General features: G+C 43.4%; 1 protein-coding gene across 1 annotated transcript in view; it reads right to left on the bottom strand.

The window, feature by feature from the left end:
* The window catches only part of si:dkey-82f1.1 (DENN domain-containing protein 2A), a 35599-nt gene extending 10651 nt beyond the window's left edge, over positions 1-24948 (bottom strand). Inside the window, exons 1-5 of the mRNA XM_023400329.2 lie at positions 24545-24948; positions 7893-7979; positions 3846-4886; positions 1679-1806; positions 98-210 (exon numbers count right to left, since the gene is read on the bottom strand). Coding sequence (XP_023256097.1) covers positions 98-210; positions 1679-1806; positions 3846-4886; positions 7893-7978 — 1368 coding nt within the window. The 5' untranslated portion in view covers position 7979; positions 24545-24948. The remainder of the gene's footprint in view (positions 1-97; positions 211-1678; positions 1807-3845; positions 4887-7892; positions 7980-24544) is intronic.
* Between the last annotated feature and the right edge of the window lie 1012 nt (positions 24949-25960).

Here is a 25960-nt window from a genome sequence, read left to right as displayed (position 1 = left end):
GGGGGAGCAGATACACACTTTAGAAAGTAGTTTTAATGTAGAAATGGTCCCATTAAATCACCTTTGTTTTTATAGTGATGTAATGGCGATCAGGTACCTTAGTTGGCGTGTCAGGGACAGGAGATGAGGAGGCAGGTGAAACACATTTGCTTCCCAAACAACTTCTCTCCAGCTCTATATCTTCATAAGGGTTCTCCTTGGATGGAGGATCTTCAAAAGGAAAAAAAGAAGGAATAGATCAGTGTCACCTGGATTACACAACAGCCTCACACACGCTTTTTCGAAAGAGCAGATAAAGTATTCTTTCCATATCAGTCATGTTTGTTTTGCCAGACGATTCCTACTCCAGATGTGCGGAGAGCTACCAGAGGAGGCCGGTCTGCTTATATAGCTCATATTTTACTGTGATAAGATGCTTGCACAGCTAAAGCTAAATGTAACTCTATAGCCACTCGCCCTCCCCTGCAGATAACGAGCGAGGCAGTTTCATTTTCCAAAATCTGTGCCTCTTTTCTCTCTTTGTCTCTGTCTGTCTGTCTGTATCTCTCCTCTGCTACATCAATCCATCCACCAGATGTGACCTGTAGGAGTAGGAGGATAAAAAGGGACGTTCAGTTCCCTGCTCCTTCTCCCTCTGAGGAAAACAAGGGATCAGTGTACTGTTTTTCACATTGTTGGCTGATGAGAACCTGACACCAATCTCCACGTGTGTTTGTGTGTGTGTTCGCTCGTGAGTTTGCGTCAGTCATCAAGATGTGCGTACATGTCCTGATGACAGTTGCTTTCCTCTGGATCTGTAAACACTATCAGTCATGTAAATTGTCTGTTTAAAGTGTGTTGATGAAACTTGGTTTGCATGTGGGGGTTGATGACTGTCTACACTATCCATATCTCTGCTTCCCCGAGCTGCAGCTAAAGCTACAGTATAGCGGGTCGGAGTTACTTTACCCATGGGACACTGCTGAGTGCCTGGTGAACAACATTTTAAAGAACAACGCGACTTTAATGAAAGGAGGAAACTATAAAAAGGATCCAAAATAAGCTGCGGCATCGCTCGAACGTAATGAAACTTAATTTGATTGTTGCCAGCACGCAGCATTCACACACCAGCTTCAGGGATGAAAACCAAAGACACATTGAAGCTATTGCCAGTAACATGCCTTGGCTCTGAGCCATTCACATGCCCCCCTGCTGCACTGACAATTTCAGTAGCCAACTTAAGCTACATTACGACCTCACACAACGCCGCTATTGTACCTTATGAAATTAAACAGGCTCTAGGTGGGGTTGGCATAACCCAGCAGACAATAAGGTAGGAAGGAAGGTCAGGTTTCTACGTATAATTTTTAATAAAAGTGAAGCAGCGTTGCTCTAAATTAAAAGTGGATCAGAAAAAACAGAGCAGAGTAAAGACAGCTTGGCCTCCTCATCACCTCTGTTACTGAACTCTATGACACACACGCTGGTATGAGAGATGAAACTTCAGGGGTCATGCAGTATATGAAGGGCATTAAAAATAGGACCACATACGCCTGCAGTTCAGTATAGAACAAGATTGTTTCAGTCGTTGTATGCTATAAACTGATTTGTATTTGCAAAGCTGACAAGGAAACACTCAACAGGGGCAGCACTGTGAAATATTCTGCTTGTTTAAGGAAAAATAAAAGCGTATGTTTACCTATTATGTCCTCGTAGACATTCTCTTCTGATAAAGTGCGTGTTAGGCCCAGTCTGGACTGAGCGTACCAGTCCACCCTGCAGCTCTCTGTAGACGACTGGAGCAGATCCTCGAATTCATACGACTTCCTGATGGACAGAGTAGCATAAAATTTTAGGAGAGTTGCACGCCAAATACAAAAGGATAGGAAGGAAGGATTTCTGACTGATATCCCGGAGTGAATGTGTGTTCATGTTGATGCTTTTAAAAATGATACTGTACGCCAAGCTGGAAAACTGATGTTACCATTTTTCTAGTTGCCACATCTGAATGAGTACATCTGTGTTTCATCACAGCTGAAGATTAAAGCCCAGTAGAATAAAGTGCACAGAAGGATCTATGGTTGCATGCATCCCCACATGCCCCCGCATGCATGCACATACGTACAATTAAACTAAGTTGCCGCTTTATTAGATACAGCTTGCTACATCCAATGCAATACAATGCCCTGCGATAAATCCTATGTTTATGGAGCTTATTATATTCAGTTTTCTCCTCTGTGGTGTTGCTGTGTTGGATTGAATTATTGTGAATGTTTTCTTCGCTCTGATTTGACACAGCATAATATAACAGAATGTCATACAACCACAGAGTACGCCTTTTTCCTTTATGCTGTATGTTGCTATATTATTTTTAAATATGTCTCCCTTTTGTCTTATTTTGTCGGGTTTTTTTTTTTCTGCCTCCGAACATGGTTTCTTTCCAGGAGCAAGTAGTGGTGATTGTTGCTTGACAAGAGCTTTGGCCATCATTGCGTTTACAAGACAAAAGGTTATATACGCCCTCTGAGCAGCACTACGTCTTCAAGGTAGATCGGAGGCTACAGCAAGTCCAGGCCTGGGTTAGCTGGTTAGCATGCTAACTTCAGTAGAAGAAAAGATTCGATAGAGAGTTAACATTGTTACTTTCCACTGCTGGAGACAGCTATTGGTGAGTAAAGGAATGAAGTTTGATCCTGAACTAAATGTTTCTTCTAGACTGGTAAGTAAACAGCTGTTGATGCTAACATTAGCGGCTGACATGTGGCAATAGCAAAACTTACAAATAGCTCCTTTAACTTTCCTAGTGCATATTGAAATTTGCCATTTCCCTTAATCTGACACATCATAATTAAGTCAATTACTGTGCATGGTCACTGATATACAAAATAAAGTTGAACAAAATAATTGACCATCAACATTGCAATCCTTAAAAAAGTAGGACTTATTGCAGACATGCTGCATGGCACTGGATGAAGCTCAGTGTACCTAATAGTTGGGTAACTGTGTATTTGTTCACTCACAGGCCCATGCACAGAAATGCCCACTGCAATGGACCCTCACAGACAGACAGCCTGGCCAAACAAAAGGGCTTGACACAGCACACTCGAGCGGAGTGAGGCCTCCACATATGGTATGGAATGTAACCGATCCAAGCCAAGCTCCAAACAAGAATTCAGACCACTGGAAAAAGCGAACAATAGATGTAGTCCAATACTGCAGAGTTCACATTTTCTGGTTTCCATACAGAGCCCTATTTGTTTGATTGAAACCATCTGAATTCAAGCGCTACTTAAAGGAGTTTTAGCAAATTCCAACATGTTAATTGCTCATGTCAGAATAACTGTTTCAGATTCTGGATCACACTTTACGCTTAGAAGAACATTCATTTTTTACATTTAGATAAAACTCAAGATCAAATTCTTGCAAAAAATGAATGCATGCACTCTGCATGTTGTTCTCCTTTTCCAGTAGAGTTTTGGGAGAAGGAATGAGTTGTGTTGAAGTGAGCATTCCTCTGATCCAACCAATGAGCTCATTCTGTGAGATATTTAGAAACAGGATGATGTCATCGGTGGTTTTGATTTACAGCAGATGTGGGAGACGTTGTTCACCTCAGTGTTTGGTTGGTGGTGGAGTAGGAAGGGGTTAGAGGATACACAGGGCCATTACTTGTTAACGGTGACTTCAGGAGAAGATTCTATAAACAATTTATTTCTGTAAATTTAGCTTTGGAGTTCGGAGAAGACAACATGTCTCGGTGGCGTCAGTAAAGGTGTTTAGGTCTAGGCTGGGTTTCTGCTGCAGAACGAATGGTCAAAACTAATCATGACTGCCTATGCTAACTTCCTTACTTCTCAGTCTCCTACCTGTTACTGCTGTCCCGGGGTTTGTCAGCCCAGGGTCTCCTGCACACTCCAGGTGGTGGGCATGTTGGTAAAGGTGGAGGAGGAATGGAGGGCAAAGGGGGCAAGTTCCTCTTTCCCTTCCCCGAGCCGGCCCCTGAAGCTGGGGTAGCGGGCGGTGTGTGGTGCTGGAAGGTTCTCTGAGGTTTAGGTAGAGGGTTTATAGATGGAGCACCTGGCTCGCTGTATACGTTCTCTGGATCCCCCTCCCTCCTCCTCCGTGACCCACCCGGCCGAGGGACGTCAAAACTCCCAAAAATGGGCTCGCCGGCCCTCTTTTCTGTTTCTTCCACCTCCTCCTTTGAAGGAGGACAGAAGTAATTCCCTGGAAATGCAAGTGAAGGTCTGTCAGGAACTTCCTTTGTTGCCTTCTCCAGTTTCTTAACATGAGTTAAAACAGTTTTCTTGTCGAGGGGTTGCTCTGTTGGCTTAGAAGCCCGAAACCCTCTCTCTAGTATCACTTCTCTGTCTTTGTTTGTTGGGCCTTCTGGAGATTTCGGCCTTGAATCCCCAAGCTTTCCAACATTCTCCTTCCCTGAGTCTTGTCTGTCCCAGCTGACAAACCGCTTGGAATCTGTCCTTTGGACCTCTGAAACTTTAGATTCCTTTTTCCTCACTGTCTCAACTTCTTTTTGTGTCGTGCTCAGTGGACATGTCCCTGTAGAGGTAAGTTGGGCAGGTTCCTTTTTGCCCTCCCATTGTGAGATCTTATCGCGGATGCTTGCACTCTTGACTGCTGCTGGGCTCTTGCTGTGGTTCAGTTTGCCACACAGTCCGTTCTCCATGTTGGATGTCCGCGGGTCGGTGGTGTTGCTGGCTCTCCTGTGAGCCAACATGGTGTCAGGAGGACCGGGGCTGTCGCTCAGGCTGAGCAGGGGTGAGAGGGGACGCTTGGAAGACACAGTGTCCCTCCCGTTTCTGTTCCCCGGTGACCCGAACACCTCTTGGGGCTGGGGCACCGAAGATGAGGGAGCCTCCCCAACCTTCAAGCCACAGCACTGGAGCCTGGGAAAGAAACACACACAGAGCAGTTAACATACACACTGGCATGATGTGTCATGTTTCTCTACTTGTTTAACCCTCTAAAGGGTTGTAAACAAACCACAAATAAACAAAATATTCTGTAATCTAATAAATAAATACATGAATTAATTAATTTTCTATTCATGTGTCTTACACTCAAAGGTTCCCCTACATGGATTTACAATACACAACTGTACTTCAATTATACGCAGATATATATACTTACAAATAGCCTTTTTAACAAAAACCGAAGGTACTAAGCAAAAAATTGCAAATCAATTAAAATTTACTTTAAAGATTTCTTGAAAGTAGAATACAAATCAGGCCCCTGTGAAAATGCTCTCTGACCATCAAACTAGTAAAAACAAATTGATATAAACAATAAAACTTGAGAAATTCAGACAACATATCTGACATCAACATATATAGATACAACATAGGTGCTTGAAACGAGATTAGTCGTCTTTTAATTCGGCTTTTTCAAACCAGGACTACAAGGAAGGATCTATGAACCTGCTAAAAATACATTTTCTTTGCTATGGAAACAAATTATTTGATCGTCCTAAAATAAGGTATCATAACTTTCGTGAGCTGTCAGTTTTGCAGTAAGAGGGTGAAGTGTATTTCACGATGAACAGGCTGAAAGGCCACCTATGACACACAAGATGGACACAGACTGTAAAACCCATACAACCAGACAGAACATGCATGCAGTCTTCTCTTGGTTTAGGGGCCAGTATTAACAACTGGGCCACTGCTGATGTGTACTTAATTCATTCCAGATAAACAGAGGGAGAACGTACATTGCACTGTTGCCAACTCTAACAATTTATAGTGCAATTATTTTCATAGAAATGTCAGTCTCTGCCTTCAGTGAACATAGCAAAGCATCAATTCTCCCCATGGCTCTTAAAATTGGCCACACAATGTGAGCTCTTACAATTATGTCCAAATAGATCTTTGTTTATGGGGTAAACAAGAATTCTTGTTAAAAGAGTTCAGACGTCTGTTTGGTGGCTCTGCTGTAGCTGTGAGTCAATCCTGGAAGATTACTGGGTCATGACTGTTTGAACTCTGGGTTTGGGGGTCAAAGTTTACAAGCTACGCGCACAGCTATTTCTGGAGAGGAGACGAAAGTATACACAGAGGAGCGAGAGGACAAAGTGTAGACGTGCATCTTTTCTTTTCAACTCCCAAACCCGCAAAAACTCTGTTTTGGCCTGAGCCTATTCTTCAAATGATTGTGTTTCCAACAAACAGAGGAAATGTGGCCTTGCTGGGTGACTTCTGATGACATGACGCTGGATGTGAAAACCAACGGTCATGCAATCTTGAGGAAATCTCAGGGGGAAATTACTAATTCAACTTTTTTCCTCGGAGACCTTTAAAGAAAAGGAAAAAAAAAAAATTCATGTCGTAACTATGACCAATGAGGAAACCAAATAATTATCTTCCAAATTACTCTTGGTTTTATTAGTTATTTTATTAGTTTAGCCCCTCTCCCCCCCTCTCTCTCCCCCATTTCATTCTTCCTCTGTGTCTCTTGGTGAAAACAGCATTTTTTATTAAGCATGAAGCAACAGAGGGGAAAAACTAGGTCAAATAGAAAAGCCAAGCAAAGGAGAACAGGAATAGGCAAGGGGGGGTCAAGTGAAGGAGTAACAGAAAAAGTGAAGCAGATAGAGGAGGAAATCAATACCCCCTCCCACTCCCACTGTGATTGTGATGGAGAGAGACAGAGGGTGATTAAGGAGCAGATACTTATGAAATACACACTACGGAAGCCTGTCTATCATCCGTGGCCATGGATGGGTGGAGGATGGAGATGAGGGTCATGGAGGGCGGAGGGAGGGAAGAGGGTACAAGGGCACAAAAGCATCTCTGACCAGCTGAGCTAACACAGGACCAGCGGATAAGGGGAAGGGTTTGAAATGGGCAAGAAGAAAGAACACAGAGACAAAACTAACTTCTTTCAATGATATTCCAACTTTTGACAATTACTCAAGAGAATCGTATTGAACTTCTGAGCAATGGTAACATGATAAACCCTAAAAACAACAGACGGTTAAATCTTCCACCAGACAATCCCTCATCGGCACAAAACAAAATCCCTTCATTATAATCTAAATAGCACTAATGAATATTACAAAGATGACAGAAGGGACCACAGAGAGTGGTCACAGAAGCATTAGACGGTGGCAGCAGGGGGCCAGTAACAGTATCCAGATGCCAGATGGCCAACTCTGCCCTGCTCTGCTCTCTCGCCCCGCTATTGTTATGCTGCTGACCCTAATGGAAAGGGGCGTCTACCACTTGCTTAAGGGCAATACAGAATTTTTTTGACGATTATTGGAAAAGTGCAGCTCAGGCCCAAGCAACACGTAAAGTCAAGAAAAGGAAAAGTGAACTACTGCAGGCTCACAGATTTTATCACATCGTGTATCTGTTAGTTTTAGAGGTATTTCCATTTTCATTTCTGACAAGATGCGTTTTTTTTGTCAGCTTATCAGCTTGTCCAAAATGACACTCAATACTACAGTACTCATGAGCCTCATTGACTGTTACTATGCAGAGGACAGAAACCAGAACCACAAAATCATCAATCATCCAGGCATTTGGAAGCAAGACATTGCATCATAAATGCTGCATTTATCCACAATCTGAAAATCTGTCAGTTCTAACCGTTATTTAACATGTTCTACAAAAAGCTCCACCTTCCAGCATGTGGGAGCCAGTGTTGAACATTTGAATTGGATGTTTCTTACTACAATAATCAATAATGTTGGCGTTGCTTTCCACCGCTGGAGACAGCTCTTGGTGAGTAAAGTAATGAAGTTTGATGCTGAACTCACATGTGTCCTCTAGACTGGTAAGTAAACAGCTGTTCATGCTAACATTAGCTACAACAGCTCCTTTAAATGGTTGCTACGAATACCTTGCTGGGGAGGACAGTAGGATTGATAGGATTAATAAATTGGCTTCACCTACCCGTTGACTGATTGGTAGATACAGTTGTCAGTGTTTGTACAGAGCAGCAGGGCCCTCCCACCAGTCATGGTGCTAGCAGCTGGCATCCTGCATAGTCACACAAAGAAAGAGACAGTCAGTTAGGAATATAATTGTATAATGCAAGGGCAAAACAGGCTTATATTTGAGCTTAGAGGACAGGAAGCTGCTAAGGAAAGCATTTCTAAGTGTTACAGACCAGACAGTTGAATATATTCCAGCTTGTATGTTTTTTACTAAATATATGGAGACGATACACAAAAATAGGCGGACATATAGACTGACAAATGACGGACGGGTCAAAAGAAGAGCTGCTTCCCCAGAACTCCCATGGGGAAACTTCAGACTCCAGTGTGTGAATGTACACTACTGAACAGCTCAAACCTCTTTGTGGCTTGCAGAACTAGTTTCTGAACCAAACAGCAGAGAAGCAGACCTCACGGGTTGCATGGCACCCCCCCAAAAATGCCAGTCCCCTTTTAACTAGTAATTGGAGGATACAGCTGAAATCAAAGCTTGAACAATGGCAAGCCAGCAGGCATAAACACACATTAGGCTCCAGCACCCATGTGGCACTATGGAAAATACTGGAAACTCCACATTGTAATATAATTAAGCTCCATTAGGGCAAACATCAGTGGCAGCTGGAAGCCAGAGAAGGGCAATGAATTAAAGTCTTTGAGGTTATCACTCACCATCTTGTCTTTTTGCACTTGTCCTAACAGATTTCTGGAGTGATTTCAAGACAAGTACTGCTCACACATTTTGCTTTCACACTTGGGAGCCTCTCTGCAAACTCTCCTTTCATTCCAGAAACTAACTTCCTTAATGTGTTGTATGCTTTCCAGAGCAACACATTTCCCCCTCCGTTCTTTATTTCGGACAAGTTGTGCCAAAGAGAGTGTGAGGGGAGAGGACATGCTTGGCCGGTTTGAAATTATTACTTGGTCCATTTGTCAGAGAATAATGAAACCAGATCCACTTGGAGCGTAGCAAGGCCATCCGTATGTAACATCAAATTAGAGCCGGTGGTGTGCGCTGCTCATGACTTGGTCTATAAACGCTGGTGGGGGGGCTGGCACGGAGCAGAAGGGCCTGGCCTCTGCTTGGCACAGATGTGGTTAACATAAGAGAGGAGGCTAGGTCAGGGCCTGTTGGCAGATTTTCACACATTTGCTCTTAAGTAAATTCACAGAGACACTAATACACGCTTTGCCACCCGGCTGTAAAACCTCATATGAAAACACACCTACATAGACCTGCACGTCCAGCCAAACAGTGTGTACTCCACACCAACATATGGATGTGTGTGTATGAGTGACTTCTACCAGATGTGCTAGGATACTTTAGGGTATTCGTAGGCCGTTAAATATTTCCTGAGTACTGCACGCCCCAAACCCCCCCCCTCTATCCCTCTGCCTATAAACCAGTATTAGCTAACACTGACACTTTTCTCCCCTGACCCCCGACTATGTAGGGAATGTGAGCCCAATTCTGCTGAATTCCACAAATTGTTGTCCCAACTGGCAGTGAGGCAAGACAGAGAAAAAGCCCCAATTTCATTAGATTATGTAAAAAAAAAAGAAAAAAGAAAAAATTGCAGCCAAATAGCTGAACTCTTCCCTGAGCTAACAACATAATTGGCCCTCCGGGTCCAGTGTTTTGGAGTGAATCTGGGCTTGTACGCCTTTCTCCTCCAGAATAAAAGAACAAAACGACACTACAGAAAAGTTGAGGTCTCATCTGACAAGAACTAAAAGCACAATATGTCATCTTTTAGCTTCTAGTTTTGCTCACAGCTCAACTTACAGCCCTCTGTTGCTTTGTCTTTACCCCCACCCTCCCCTCAATCAGTCCAAGGCCTAGCCCCCGAGAGAGAGGAGAAAAAGGAGGAGGAAGGTTTGCGTCAGCCATCCACTAGCTTGTAGCCTCAAATTATTTTCAGCTGTGAGCCAAGCAGAGGTCACATGTTTGAGGGGAAACATCAACCGATTTTTTTCCTTCCTCTCGCTCTTGATTTTTTTCTCTCCTCGCTAAAAACCAAAACAGAAATGAAGAACAGAAGGGGGGTGGGGGGGGTGAGCAAGCGGGACTGTAAAGAATGTATAGAGCCTCCTAGGTTTACAGTTTGATTTTTTTCTGGGTTGGGAAGGGTGTTGCATATCACAGGGGGGAGAGGAAAGATGGGAGATATGAACAGAGGGAGCAAATGGAAGAGGAGAGGGGGGTTGGGGATACAGGGGTTGTCAAAACTAAAGAGGAAAGTGGATATTGCAAAGAATAATATAAGTGTACTGTTGCGCTGTGAAAACAGTGCAGGCTTTTAGGCTGTCCCACTTCATTGTTTAGAGCCCAGGGCCATAGCACAAAGTGCTGCTCAGCGGAGATTCTAGTAATACCTTAAAAGGTCATTTGGTATTTTCACACTTTTCTGATTTATTGAGTTTGAACATGTCTCAAACTTGACTCATGCAACAAAGTGCTTCGCAGCACTCGCCTGAACCGGACAAGCAATGGTGTCTTCACATCTCGTAAAAGCAGTAAATCCGACAGCGTTGCCAGTTTAACAGTGTTCGGTTACTGAAGCAACTCTTTTCAGGAGCAGCGAAAGGCTTTTGTCTCCTACAGCTATTGGCAACTATTGTTAACCCTAACCCCCAGAGAAAGATGGCCACCATAACAATGCAGAGGCTGAGGGAAGCCATCTGCTGAAGCCAATAAAAACATCATGAGAAACGGCGACCCAAAAGACCTCTACATGCTCCGCCCCCCTTCAGCCTCTGCCCTGCGAGGTGTGACAGGCCGCGCACGCTGCGGCAAAGGAAGCCGCGCTGTTGATCAGCAGCTGTGTGGATGAGTGCTGGGTGGAGAAGACGGCAGCAGAAAGTGCGCACGGATATGACTCATGATAATTCTGTTTGATATACAAAGAGATATTTATACATTTAAAAAAAAAAAAAAAACACAAGACAGGTTTAAAAAATTTTAACCTTCTATTTTCAGACTCACCCGTCGTAAGTTTGAGTTTATTCAGATAAAAAACATTACACAAATATATTTCATAAAGGATAGCCTCCTGTCTTGGCCTAAGATGAAAAAGGATTGATGCCTTGAAGCCTTCACTAGATAGAGATAGCAGCAGTCTGGGTCAGAGGCAGGGCATCAGAGCAGAGCATCAGTTACATAACAAGGGAGATGCAGGAGATTTCTATCAGCAGACGGACACTGGGTATCTGGCAATGGACAGATTCTTGTAAACATGCCCTTACATATACCACTGACCATGGGATGTTCTTGTTTGTGTTGGTTGTGCAGCTTTAATGGCTGAGGCATGGTGTTGTGTTGCTATGATAAATAGGATCTGAGTTATTGAGTAGCACTGATTATTCTAAAAATGTAAACTAAAGATGAAAGTGGAGAGAACAAATCCCTGGGGATCTGTATATGTGAGTAAATATTATTACTACTTCACTACCCACCAGAAAACAAAGATGATAAATGTTTTTTTTTATCAAAGTGGTTATCCTCTGTCCAGTGGCAACTATAGAACATCTTAGCCCTGCTTTTTCTGACCCTTTGGCCCATGCTGTTGTTTGTCAGACCTAGCGTCAGGATAAGATTTAGTTCGTACGACATTAGGTCTGAACACCTGACAATGAACATCTCTGGAGAACATGCATAGTGTTGCACATGTTTATACCCAACAAGAGTGGCAGAAAAAAGATGTGTAAATAACAAATAAAGAGAGGCACAGAGAGAAGTTCAAACCACACACCTGGCCAGTCACTGTGGGGAGTGAATATGAAGATTGAATTTTCAGTTTTGGAAAGTTACAGAAATCATCAGACACAGCCCCCTCTCCCACTTCCTACATTGGGCTGAAAGGTGGGAGTAAGTTTCTAAATCTGTTTGGCCATCTGACAAGTACTTCTGATGAAACATAACAGCAGCTTTGGGTTTAGTGGCTTTGTCAACAGTACTTCACTGAATTCATTCATTCCATTCAGAGGTATTCTGTCATAGTAAAGTGATGAACTGAAGTGTTGGCACTGGAAAATTTGACCCGTTAAATGAGGAGTCAAGATATTCTCAACGTATTAAAATCCATCCTTAAAGGACCATGAATGTTTTTGCTAATTTTCAGATGGCCAGATGGACACTGTCAGACATCACGCCTAGGGACCCTATACTCTCTTCCCATTGGCTCACAGGACCGGGGTCCTCAGACATCAGGTCTGCAGTTGGACCTTCCTCCATGGGACACATCCCCACATTGACTCCAAACACATCTGGCACCCTGCGTAACTCAAATACTATTTGACCTTGGTCTAGTCATAGAGTTGTAAATGAGTCCCGGATTCACAAAGACTTGGCACACTCGTGTACAGTATGTTAGCCAGCACGCCGATTACTCCGCTACACACACACACCACACACATACATACAGGCTGTTTTGGAGATGACTCTTTTCCTCACTGCTTTCTTCTCATACTGACCTCACACAGTGTTGGAAGACAAAGGTACGTCCAAGAATCAGCCTAGACTCATTCAATGCCAATGTGATGACACACACTTGCACACACACCAGATATTCTTCAGGCTGTGTCACTTAGGAGTCGGTTTATAACAGCTCTGTTATCATGACTTGTGTGAATTCCTACCGTCAGTGAGGAAATGTAAAATGTTCATTGTGCAATGCGATGCGAGTGTAGACAACATGAACTCCGACAGTGAGATTGTCAGTTGGCCTTTGTGTTGGTTGAGCTCCAAACATTATCTTGAAGTGTAAATGTGTGGTGATAATCAGACAAAGTTTTGCAGTTGGGGTTGAATTAGCTTTATCACACTGTATGCAGGTGGTGCTGTCAGTGTTTCGTAGCTCGCTTTATCAGGCCTCTGGGTTGTTGTCACGAGCCGTTGGCTGGCTGCTGCTATAGTGCTCTGGAGGCCTGCCTGCCTGCCTCTCCCCAACAGCTGCTTCTCATAAAGATTTCATCCTCCCCTCTATCCATCCGTCCCTCTGTCCAGCAACAGCTAACATCATGACATCACCACCATCCCTCGCTTGTTCTTCCCCAGACTGCACTCTTTTACTCTCTGTCATTTCAAAAATACCTAAAAAGGGCAAAGTCGCTCACAGCCCACGCTGCATTTCACAGTTATCAGGACATGGGAGTCAAATACAGAAAGCAAACGAAAAGTGGCAGCTCCTATACCGCTTCTCATCGTTATGAGTGAGGTTTTACGTAAAACCGGGACAAGGAGAGAACATGATAGCTCAAAATGAGAATTATATGCTGCATAGCTAAGCTAACCCAAAGATTATTCGTTTTCTTCTTTTTCTTTCTGTGCCTTGGTTGCGTTGAGGACCCTATCCCCCCTACAAGATGTGGCTCCCTATAGCATGTGCCAAAGCCTTGCCTGTAATCAATTTAACGCACCACTGCACATTTAGTCAGCTCTTTCTGGAATGGCAAACTTGGCTGCTTTCTTCCTCCACGTCCTTCACTGTTTTATTTCTCCCTTTCATTCTCTCTCTTTCATTCCCATTTAGCTCTGGAGTTGCGGGGAGAAAAGTATGATGGAGGAGCGAGTGAAGGATAGGAAGCAAGGACGGAGGGGTACTGGTTTTTAATCCTTAGCCCCTCTTTCTCTTTCTTGCTGAACTGATCCATGTCTTGCGCTCTACAGATGTGGAGCAGAGATTATTCATGTACAGCCAATTTGTTTCCAGCACTGTAGGGTTGCCAGATCTGACATGAAGTGTTTGGTTTGAGCAATATGGGGATTTCACAATGACTGACATGCTGCCTTGACCTCGTAGGCTTTGGAAGGGCTTTGCTTGGTTCCCATTGAAGTAGGAAAGGAAAGGTTGATGGTAAAGGAAGGGATGTATGGAGGGCAGGAGGGAGGGAGAGGGTCGGGCAAATAAACAATGGAATTTTATCTGGACTCGGCAGTCTCCCTCACTCTTTTTCTCTCTCTGTTTCTGTTTCTGTGTCCTGTTCAGGGCCCCTGCTGCTTTCCCAAGCTGATTTCATAGCAAGGCCTTGGATATGAGCCAAACAGGCCAACTCTATGGCTACGTCCACACTAATACATTTTCATTTTAAAACAGTGTTTTAAAATGAAAAATATCTCCAGACGAGTGTTTTTAGCTCCATATCAGAAATAATCTCCGTCCATACTAACAAGCCTGAAAATGTATATCACATGACCATTCACGTACACTGGACGTGCGTGTGCCCATGTCGGCAGGAAGCAGATTGTCTACTCTCCAGTTGGTTGCTTAAGTTGCAGAAACTGCTACGGGTGAGAAACAGCAATGGCGAAAAGTAAGGCCTGGGATTTCTTTGCTTTGAGCGATGACGAGGTGGAACTGTTACTGAAGGTAACACATGAGTATAAGATGGTCAAGGATATATCATGACTGATGAGGCCCAATCAGGAAGTGAATGTGGGCGTCACCTTTTCCAAAAGTCTCAGTTTCTTCTGCCTATACAGACTAAAACGTAACTTAGAAGTTTTCAAACTAAAATGGGGCCAGGAGCATTTCCAAAAGTCTCAGTTTATGCCCATCGAGACTAAAATGGGCTCAAAAACTGCGGAGTATGGACGCCAGGTGTAAACGTACAAAAAATGATGCGTTTTAAAGCTAAAATGTATTTGCATGAATGTAGCCTTTGACTACAGTATGTCTGCCTATATCTGTGTGTGTAACTGACTATGCATGTGACTGACAGCCAGAGAGTGTGTTAAAAAACCTGGAAACATTTTGTCTGCATTTCATGTTTACCGCTCTCTCATCTTCATCTCCTAATCTCTCCGTTTTCTCATTCTGTTGCACACATTACTTTGCTCTCAGCTGGTTTTCCTTATCTTTCCGTTCTATATTTGAACACAGACCGTGGGGATCTGCATTGTATGATGTACAGTGGTAAAGATGCCTATCAGCTGGCCTTAAGGGGCACAAGACAAGCACACACACACACACACACACACACACACACACACACACACACACACACACACACACACACACCCTGTCCAAACCCCTACTGTGCTGCGTCCTCTTGCCCCTCCACTTCTCCCCCTGCTCCGTCTATTGTTAGGAGAGGATGGACGTGAGACAGCATTGAAACTGGGATAGCCACAGAACCAGACAGAAATACAGGAAGGGGGACACCACAAACAATTAATTTCTCCCTGCATATTTTTTTTGCTTATCAATCCACTCTAAATATAACACAAGTATCCATTGTTGTATTTCTTACACACAACATTTCTTGTTATTGTGGTTGTCGTTTATAACTGAGACTCTTGACGGCCTGGGTGTCTGCAGACTATCCCGCTGGGAAGCAGGAAGAATGAGCCAAAATATTACCTCAGACAATGTATAAACAAATCTTAATTATAATTGGGGCCACAGAGAAAGCCACTGTGGATGTAATTATGGTGCACAGCACAACCAACAGACACACCATTTAGTAGGCATCTTATGCATGAAAAGAATAGTTATCTTTCCCTTGTTTGTGCTTGTGCATGCAAACAGACAGGAAATGTGTTGTGACTTGCAGGAAGTGGGGGGTTAAGACTGACCTCCTGTGTCTCCTGAAATTAAGTCACCAAGCTTTTGCACAGCAAGTTTTCTTGCTTGCAAATTCCACGCTTACGGTAAGCTCTTGAGTTCATTGTTGATAAATGGGACAGCTCTGACTACCACAAGGTCAAAATGGCAGCAAACGGAAGGAAAACTCCAGACTAACTCAGCAAAATCCTCCTAAAAGTCCTTCTCTCTCGCTCCACCTGTCAGAGTTTACAAATGACCGTCCCGTTTAACAGTTTAACCACAGGCTTTTAATGGGGAGGGTCTCCTTTTCCCTTTGGAGTTTGTGGCTTCCATTCCACTTTCCACTGACTGCAAATGGTGCAGCTTCCAGGCTAATGATACACTAAAGTCTTCAGTGTGATAAACCCTTTCTAGAAATAGAAATGTGGGGCCTTTGACACTGTTAGCCTGATAAAAGGCAAAAAATTAAGGGCATAATTCAAAAACATTTTAAGCTCATGGAAGTTAAAAAAAAAAAAAGAAGCAGGACTGACCTGGTGGAAAACTGGATTATAAATAAATTCTTCCATCTCTGCTTTTACCTATCACAGACAAATACAGAGAGGCCTTCGTTAGTTCAATGTAGAAAAGAGAAGCCTCTCCACTAGAGAAAAAGACAAGATCTTCCCAATAAGAAGAGAGAGAGAAGCGGAGGAGGAGGGTGAATCAGTCTTGGAGGCAGAGCAAACAAATCACTCTCTATCCCCCCATCTGGGAAACGGTGTCATGTTTCCTCTCCTTGCAGAGGTGGAGCATCTGTCCCTCTACTCCCTCCCACAGACATGTCAGCTCCTCCTCCCCACCGACAGAAAGCTCCCATCAGCAGAGCTCCTGACTCATCCCCGGTCTGCTCCCAATTACCCCGCTGGCTCCAAAGACCAGGGGTCCATGCCAACTCATCCCAGGAACCCGCTTTTAAACAGCTCTCACTTTGGCCTACATAACCAACACTGCCTCTGTCAAATCCAAAAATCCACATTTGGTACATCTGCAGCTGAAACACCACTCCATCTTCAGCCAAAACACAATAGTCACACGGACTTCACACAGCGATTGGCCAGGTGTGTAGTGGTGAGAAAGTAAGCAGGCTTAAAACTTTAAGTTCTCTTTTTCCATTGGCCACATAACTACTCGAACGCTTTCAAGGAGAGACTCTGTGAACGATACTGATCTTTCTCATTAGTAAGACATAAGTCTTTTCATTTGCCTTCGAGTGTTGCTCTTCGGAACAAGAGCTAATGTCTTCAGACATGGTGACAGGTTTTGTTGAAACATAACAGAATTTTAAACTTGAATTAAAGCTTGACATTTGATAGATTGTTTTCATTTATTCCAGCATCTTTTGCTTAAGACACAAACATGTTTTTGCATGATTTTACATATTTTAAACGTTGCTACTTCTTGCCCAGCCATATTCAATTGTTTTCATAATGTTTTTATCCATGCTGGCTCTATTGATGCCAATGTCTGTCGCTCAGTTGGTCAAATGGTCACGTGCTCGGTTGTTCCACCCCTTTGGGCCAGACTGAAATATTTATACAACTATTGGATGGATTGCTGTGAAATTTTCTTGAGATGTCCAACTTTTCTTAAGGATATAATCTAATGACTTTGGTGATGCCCTGACTTTTCCTATAATGCCACCATGAAGTTGACATTTGTGGTTTTGAATGAAATGTCTCAACAACGACTGGATAGATTGCTAGTCATGGGACATGGGGAAAGTGTGAAAGTTTCTGGTGTGCACCTGAAACTTAAAGACCCCCCCCCCAAAGTTTTTTTTCCCCCATGTCCCCTTAGGGGTTCCGTAGAATTGTGATCCTTTCATGTGGTACTTTACTGCTAATTGTTAGCATGCCAAACTAAGATGGTGGCCTTTAAACAATGTACCTGTTAAACATCTGCATTAGCATTGTTATTGTGGGCGTGTTAGCATGCAGACCTTATTTATTGCCTTTAGCTGAAAGCATCGCCGTGCCTAAGCTCAGCCTCAAAGCTATAGCATGGCTACAGAATGTGAGCCTTGTTTTTCATGTGTATTGTGAGCCTTTTACTTATTTTCTGAGCCGCGCCAAAGATAAATATTCCTCTACTCCTGTTGGACAATAAAGTTATTATGAATCTGAAATGTCTGCTAACCCTTTAACATTTTCTGTGTTCAGCTCCCTTCCTTTCAGAGAAAAATTAGAGCACACCATGGGCTCATCCGGCAGTAAGAGACAAGACCTTGGTGTAGATGCACCTGCGGTTGGAGCACTGTGGTTGCAGCAAGCATAACTCATCACTGACTGAGTAAATAAGGCCACTGACAGGAAAGCTCTCCAAACAAAAGAAGCCTTGGAGCTCTTCCTGGCAATGAGCCTTGCTGTTTGGCAGCCAGTGATGAATCTCAATGGATGAGGTCATTTATAAACAGCCACAGGTAATATTGCCAGGTGATAGACACACACGCCTTCTGTTGTCTGCAACCACAGCTGTAGTCACCCTTTCACCACGCCCTTTAAACGCAGGAGACAGACAAGGCATGGCCTCCACCTCAGCAAAGCTGTCTCTGCTGTTAACAACACAGAGAGGGACTGGATCGCACAGACACGTGAGGAAGCATCACTGAATACACCATGATTCAAAGGGATAATACTGCTCCCTGCAGTGAGCAGTATTTACAGCTATCTGATATTACATTGTGCTGAAACACAACGTGGGATTTCTGAGCGTAATGGCAAAACCTCTCCTCTCTAAAACAGGCTCGGCCACAGTGAATGTGCAGCAGTGAGTGGACCTACAGTTCCTTTCAACAATAACCTGGCTTCTTTAGCACACTAACATTATTCTCTGGGCCCCAGATCAAATTTCTCCTCCAAGCCACAGTCTCTGAGCTGAACTCCAAAGCCAAAATCCTCTCCTCTCCTTCTCCTTCCTGTTTTTCCCCCCTTCACATTTTAAGGGTTCCACTTGAGAATTCCCACCAGAGCTCCCCCATCCCATCCCTGCTCCCCTGCTCCGCTGCACGCCTGCACAGAAACAGATTTTTATAATTCACCCGCCGATCCCCGCGGGAGCCGAACAAGGCGAGAGCTTGGGAAAGTGCTCTTCCGGAGTATAAACTCCACAGTCAGAGTCGGAGCTGACGTTTTTGACCTCCACACACCCCGTGACCGACAACTGTGAGCCTGGGCCAAGACCGCCAGTGGACCAAAAACCGAGTGAAATGGAGAGGGGTGTTTAGCACAGCTGAAGCAAGCCAAACTAAACTGATCTAAAGATGTGCGTTTCCATCATCATCTCCTCAGGAACCTCAGGACAAATTGTACTCAACACATAGCAAATATGCTTTCTTTAGGCAGTTAGCGAAAAGACTAAAGCAACTGCAACAAGTGTGAGGAACGATGAGTGAGCAGGCTGTGCATCATCTAATTAGTCTTGTTTGTTTTTCTGCATTCTTACAGTGTATGTCCATTTTATGTCTGTTTATAGTGACTTTAGTTGTGAATCACTTTGTGACATCTGATCTTGAAAAGTGCTTTAGCTCACTTTCTCACATTCACGAGGAGCAAAACATTTTAACCAACAACGCTTATTGTAAATTGAATCTATTGATTATTTTTTCATTCAAAAACCTGTAACACGTTATTCGAGCAAGATTTTAGTCTGATCAGTCGAAAAAATCCCAACATATTATATGATCATGACATGACATGAAAGACTCCCATATACAAAAGACTGATGTAATATTGACAGCAAGCTGAGCAGATACAACTATACAAACACGCAGCAGTATAATAAAGGATAAGGTCATTGTATCCATCATTACACTGGAGACAGACAAATAGAAAACTACTGCTTTCTCAGCTCTAGACCTTAACAAGACAGTGTTTAGATAGGATTTGGTAAGATCAAAGCTCCTCTGTGTCTGCAGTAGTCTGGAGTATATACTCATTAAGTTGTTACAGTTGGATGAACCTCCAGACAATGTTTTAATTGTCATTATAGAGTGGATCCCTAAATTGACAGGTAAACAGCATTCTTCTCATTCTCAGTGATGGCTCTAAGAGAAGAGAAGAGAAGAGAAGAGAAGAGAAGAGAAGAGAAGAGAAGAGAAGAGAAGAGAAGAGAAGAGAAGAGAATAGGAATGGTCTTTAAATGATTTAGAGGTCATTGGTCTTACAGTTTTTCCATCTCAAATATTACACAGACGAGCTGCACATAACCAAACTAACAAAGCATGCGGTAACCTTTTCCCATTTTGCTTGGAATGCTCATCATAACATGGCAACCCGAGCCTAAATCAACGAGCTGTACAGCCACATTAGAGTTACACTTTGAACCCACATGGACACATTCCTTTCCAGACGGCAGCCTTCCCCACATACAACTTCTTTTTTCCAAGCTGGGAATGTTAAGCAAATGGATAAATGCATGTTCACGTGCATGTATACAGCCTGTCAGTGGATGTTCAAGTGTGTGTGGGCATGCGTCTGTACGCATGTGACTGAGCATGTTCTTGTCTATATTTTCATATCTGTGTTTGAGTTGTACTTGTGTGTGTTCGGGAGTGTGAGTGTGTGTGTGTGTGTGTGCTTGTACGTGTGCGTGTGTGTCTGTGTAGTTGGATAGATGGATGCCACCGCCACACACTGTGGGCACAAGCTGCAAAGCCGCACCAACCTGGCAACACTAGTGGATGGTCTTGGATCAGCATCGGACAATCCTCCAAGCCCACATCTAATACCGTGCCATCAAACTGTAACTGACTTTGTATTCGCCCCTCTCTCCAGTCTGGACCCTGCTAGACATTCACATTCTGTACTGTAGTCTGTGTAGACAACGCAGCAGGCAGGGATTCAGCCTGCCATGTCCTGTTAAATGTCCCAATTAGAGTCGCAGCAACCATTTTTCCCCCAAGCCATGGTCTGATTTCTTTTTAATACAACTCAGACACTTAGCAGAGGGAAACTGCCAGACAGAGCGACAGCTTGCAAGCGATAGGCTGCTTGAGAAAGAGTGTGTGTACGTATGTGTGTGCCGGGGGTTAAGGGTGCATCTAATGAAAAAAACATGGCCAGCTGCCAAATGGATAAATGCCTCCAGTATCCAGTGTGATGGTATGCATTATCCATGCATGTATGTATTTGTGTTGGTTTGACTCTTGCAAGGACAGGGTTATGGGTGTCTGACATGGTATGCATTATCCATGCATCTGTGTATATGTGTATATGTATATGTGTGTGTGTGAGGAGGGGGGTTAGGGGTGTTTTTGATCCTAACTAAACCCATGGCCATCTACCAACATCACAGACAATACCCCCTCCCCTCACCATATCTTTGAAACAAGAGGAATTCTTTCACCATCACCACAGGACACATTTTTTCTGAGCGTGTCACCGTGGTAACAACAGCAGCTCGGGGACGGCAGGAGATTGGCCCAGTGGGGTCTTTAAGTTGCAGGCCGCCCTGCAGAGTGCCTGTCAAAAGCCAGTTCCTGTAAGAGGAGGGGTGGACGGGCTGTAACCTCCTAAAGCCCTGCTGTCACTTCTCTAAGCAGAGAAGAATGGAGAAGACAGATGTCACTGGTGGCATCTGCTAACACACAAATACACACACAAGCACACATATTCAATACGAGACCATGCAAGACTGCACAGACGGTTTGTTATCAAATGACAACAGTAACATGATGCTCACTCAAGGATGTGCATATAAACACATACACCTATTAAAATGCGCTAAACCAGACATCTTATGGTTAACTTTCTTATATATTCAGCCAATAGCATCAACGTGCTAAACAGCTAAACATTGTTTTCCTGGATGAATTTGCAGTGACTCATACCAATCATCAAAACTGATTTCTTCGCCTCAGCATGCTTCCAAGAAAAAAATAACAAGCTGATTCAGTTGTGAGAGACGACAGACTTGTCACGACACAAAACATCTGGTGTTTGAGTGTTTCTTTTTTCCCCCCCCCTTAAAAAGCAACTTGATGCATACTGATGAAACATTCTCTTAACCTCCACTGAGTAGATTTGAGACCTCGTGTGTTGCATGTGTTGACATGCGGGGGTGTCTTTATGGTAGAAATCATGAGTCACTGAGAGTGAGAAGATGAATGGGCATCGAGTGATAATGCCATGAATATGAGTGTGTCGATATTTTGGCGTGAAGGACAAAAAAGAAAGAAAATGAATCAGGGAAACAGAGGGAAATGTTGAATTAGAGAAAAATACCCTGAGAGCGAATGAGTGCGTGCGTGCGTGTGTTTGAGAGTAAAATGAATCACTGACAGAGGAAGACTGAGGCATTCTGAGCGTGAATATCCTGAGTGGTGAATGTAAGGTCACAAATTCTGACTTCTCCACCACAGTGCACATTGTCTTGAACAGCATTCATGCAGACACTTAGCCTCTGCCCCTGACTCAGAATGTAAACAACTCACCCAATCTGACAGACCTCTATGTGTGTGATAGTACCACTAGAAACACACACACACAAACACATGCAATGGCTCCACACCAGCCCCCTTTTCAAGACTGCAACCCACTTATTACAACTTTACTGACCAGCAGACAGTCAGTCCATGCCTCTTTATCTCCAACTCCATAAACCTCTCCGCAGCGCCGGCTGGAGAGTCAGCCAGTCCCAATTCAATAAACTCTCAAACTTACCGAGTTGAGTAAATACAATGCAAGGACAGACAGAAACAGGAGACAGAGAGGAGGAATGTTGATTTGTGCTCAATAAAACTTCAAAGCTGAAAATAAAACTGTCAATATGAAAATAAAAACGTAATTGGCAAAACAGTTGCTCCAAAAATCAAAGAAAAAAAACTTCAGCTGCTATTTCAGTCAAGCAGATTAAATCAAATGTTTCAATGGATCTTGTTCTTGAAGTTAACAATCACCCCACAACAGGCTGAACTGAAAGGCCTGAGGAAACCGCTGAGATGGATTACGCAGGCTGATTGATAACCATCTCTGAAGAGTCGGGGCTTAGAAGACAGGGAGGCCATTCCTGTTGCACTATGGTATGACACCAGCAACAGAGCGACACTCATCCATCTCACATGAAAAGAAATGGTTGTTCTTGTGTCAAATTCAAAGATGCTTTGTGGAGTTTTTGACCACTACTGACACTGTAGAGCGATATTTTGATGAAAAGGCCTGTTTTATTGTTTGCATCATGAGTTTTACCAACATGTGCACAGAGTATATGCACACCACAGGCACAGGCGTGACATAATACATATTTCATCTGATGTCAGTAATGCAGCAGACATTCCTATCTCAGCTAGAAAACATTTTATTAGTTGCTAGTCAGGCCTGTATATTAACTTACTAAATACATTGGTAAATGTAGCTGGCTTTTACCTTAAAAACCAGACATGTCTATCAAAGGAAAGGGTCAAGAATAGAACAGTAAAAGTTGGCCTTATTTGCTGCAGTCCCACACATTTTCAGTTGGTGGCACTAAGGTAACAATATACCAACTGAGAGGAGACAAAGTTGATCTTGCAAGTTTCACAATATTTCTAAACATTAAAAAAACATTTGCAGAAGTTTATGAAGGAGCAAATGTTTTCAAGATGTGTCTTAGGCCTTAAGGGCACATTCTGTTGAGAAAGATAAACAAAGTTGTGTTTGTTCACAATGAAACTCCACAAGGTGAATTTAACAGGCTTTTCTGTGTAACTAAATGATTTGAATCATTGCCATATTTATTTCTCCTGGAACATATCAACTTCTTACAGTAACTTACATTGAACAGTGATTTACCACATATCTATATCCTGGTGGTGTCTCTGTTAATTAGTGGCCTGGTGGCTTTTTACAGCTGTTTCCTTTAATCACTTGACAATCAGATAGTGGGGGTCCTGTGATGTCATTTCCATTCATTCATCTGTTGATAAAGACTGATCCTGTTGTTATGTTGTGTTGTTTTCTCTGTCTGTTCAGGCATTGTGGCTGTTGCTGCTTATGCTAATTGCCTAATTTGTCTATTTATTCCAAACAGACTGCCATAAGTTCAATCATTACACACTCAATTACAGACGTTAGTTTGATCATTCATGAAACTATTTGGACTTGTATGAAACTTGTACAAGATTTCAGGTACTATGTAATACAGTTGAAACCCAAATGCAAAGTGTCTGGTCATGAATCTGCAAACAAGAAGTTATTCCTAATCACTTGGAAAGCTGACTTTTTGGAGCCACCTGAAGCTGAACTCCTCTCCCTGGGGAGGTTTCCACCCCGGCCTGCCTCCTCATAACAATACAGGCGCTGGGACTCTGCATGAAGACGTGCCTTTGTTCACAGCGAAGAATGCTCATCTCACTTATCCTGTCCTCTTTTCTCTCTCACCCCTCAACGCTCTGGTTCTGAATGTGATGGTTTTAGTGTGCAGTAGACTGCTGTCCAGATGGTTACTAAACTTTTTATCTGCACCTTGTTTTCCTTTGATAAGCAGATGAAAATTGACAACCCCTGAGTGTGCATGTGTGTGCATTTGTGCTCACGTGTGCTCAAATACTTCAGTGAGGCACAGATGAGTCTCTTGTGGGCAGCAGTAATGGACTTAATGCAGACAGTTTCAAACTGGCTACTTGAGCAACAGTCAGGCATACTTTACCTGGAGCCACAGCAGTACACAATGAAATACGGCTCAAATAAACACAGACAAAACCACATCATAACATTTACCATCCAGACTGCTTTAAATGAGCATAGATGTACATTCTGTACACTGACACACATTCAAGCAGAGAATATGTGAGCAGGCCAAGTGGAGGCACAAGCATAAAGACGGATCCTAAAGCAATATAAATGATTTTCAGCCTGAGTTAATTCATTGCTATTAATGTCAGTCAACATGTATCCAACATACTGTATACAAACAAATAAGGTTTTCTTACTACAACTTTACTAAATTTGTTTTTGAGAAAATAAGAAAAAAAAAAAACACAAAACACACACTTACACACTGTCACACACAGACACACACATGGACAATCTTTAACTCCTCACATTACCTTTCTGAGCTTGGTGAGCCCTGATGAAGTGCTCTTGGAGTAGTTTCTCATTTTGCGTAACCTGACCCCACAGAAGACAGCATCCACATGCATGGTTCCTTTCCTCCAGAGAAGTTTGCCTCTTTCTCCCTTCTCTCTCTCTCTCCTCTTTTGGTTTTTACACCCTTACTCCTGCCTCCGACTTCTCTCACTTCGCATAGTCCCTGCCTGTACACACAGAGAAACACACAGCACAGCTCCGAGCGCACAAAAAGTTTGAAAAAGGCACAAAGTCAGGGAAATCCCTCCTCCCGTCCAGCCTACTTCAGGGTAAAATGTTTACAGCTCTTTCTCCACTCTCAGCTCTCAAACACACACACACACACACTCACACGCACTCACTCACTCACTCGGGCTCTATCTCTGAATGACGATGGCTCCTTCTCCTTCTCTCCCTCTCCCCCTCTCAAACTTTTCCCACCCCTCCTTCCCTCATGCTACCCCCCTCCCCTTCTCCCTTCCTCCCTCCCTCCTTCTCCCTTCTCTCTCCTCCCTCTCCATTTTCCATCATCACCCCCCTCCACATCCCCTCCCACCCACCTAAACCCCCCACTGCTGAACTAATCTGCAGCTGGCTGGGCGATTGGAGCCCTAGTTGCTGGGGAAACCAAGTGTCCTGCTCAAAAAAAAAAAGGAAAAAAAAAAAAAAGGAATGGAGCAGGAAGGGGCAACGCCGAGCAAGACTGAATACATAAATAACAGCCTCCTCTGGGAGCATATTAAAGAAGCCCAAGGGCCACTCTTCCTATCTCAGTGAGGGGACAACATGTTCATCTATTTTATCTTTTCTAGATTTTGTTTACTGGTTCACATGTCCCATTCACATGTGCCAGCAACACCAACAACTACAACAAATAGGTGAATGTTGTGTGCGGTGAGTGTTCACAGACAGTAAATGCTTTGACAGTGTTTGGGTTGATTACCTTTGACCTCCTCTCAATGACAAAATACAAAGTGGGGAGTCCAGCTCACAATCAGACCCTGGGCTGCAGAGTAACACAACGGCCCTGTGGAAAGAGCGGAAAAAAGAAAGTGAGAGAGCAGGAAACAAGGCTGGACATGCATACTGATGGCCAGTGTGATTAATAATTAACCTGTTCACCCCCACAGACTCTCATTGGGAAGTCCATTATTACAAACACATGCTGTGCAGACAAACTGTGTTCAAAGCCTCAAGTTTTTATACTATATCATACACAGATATGGGTATCAAGTGATGCACAGGACATGTCAACTCTGGGCCGTATACTGCACATTGATGTATTTACATGCAAAATACTTAAGGTTTTTCGGGCTTTACAAAGGTTGTTATAGTGCAGTCTATTTAAATATACAGTAATTCATTGTAGAGGTGTTCATGATATTGTGTCCACCCCA

This window comes from Seriola lalandi, unplaced genomic scaffold, assembly GCF_002814215.2.
Source record: "Seriola lalandi dorsalis isolate HSWRI2012SDOR001 ecotype SW California unplaced genomic scaffold, Sedor1 jcf7180002052274, whole genome shotgun sequence".
NCBI lineage: Eukaryota > Metazoa > Chordata > Actinopteri > Carangiformes > Carangidae > Seriola > Seriola lalandi.
Note: the sequence above shows the minus strand (reverse complement) of the source record. Positions and strands in the feature narration are given on the sequence as shown.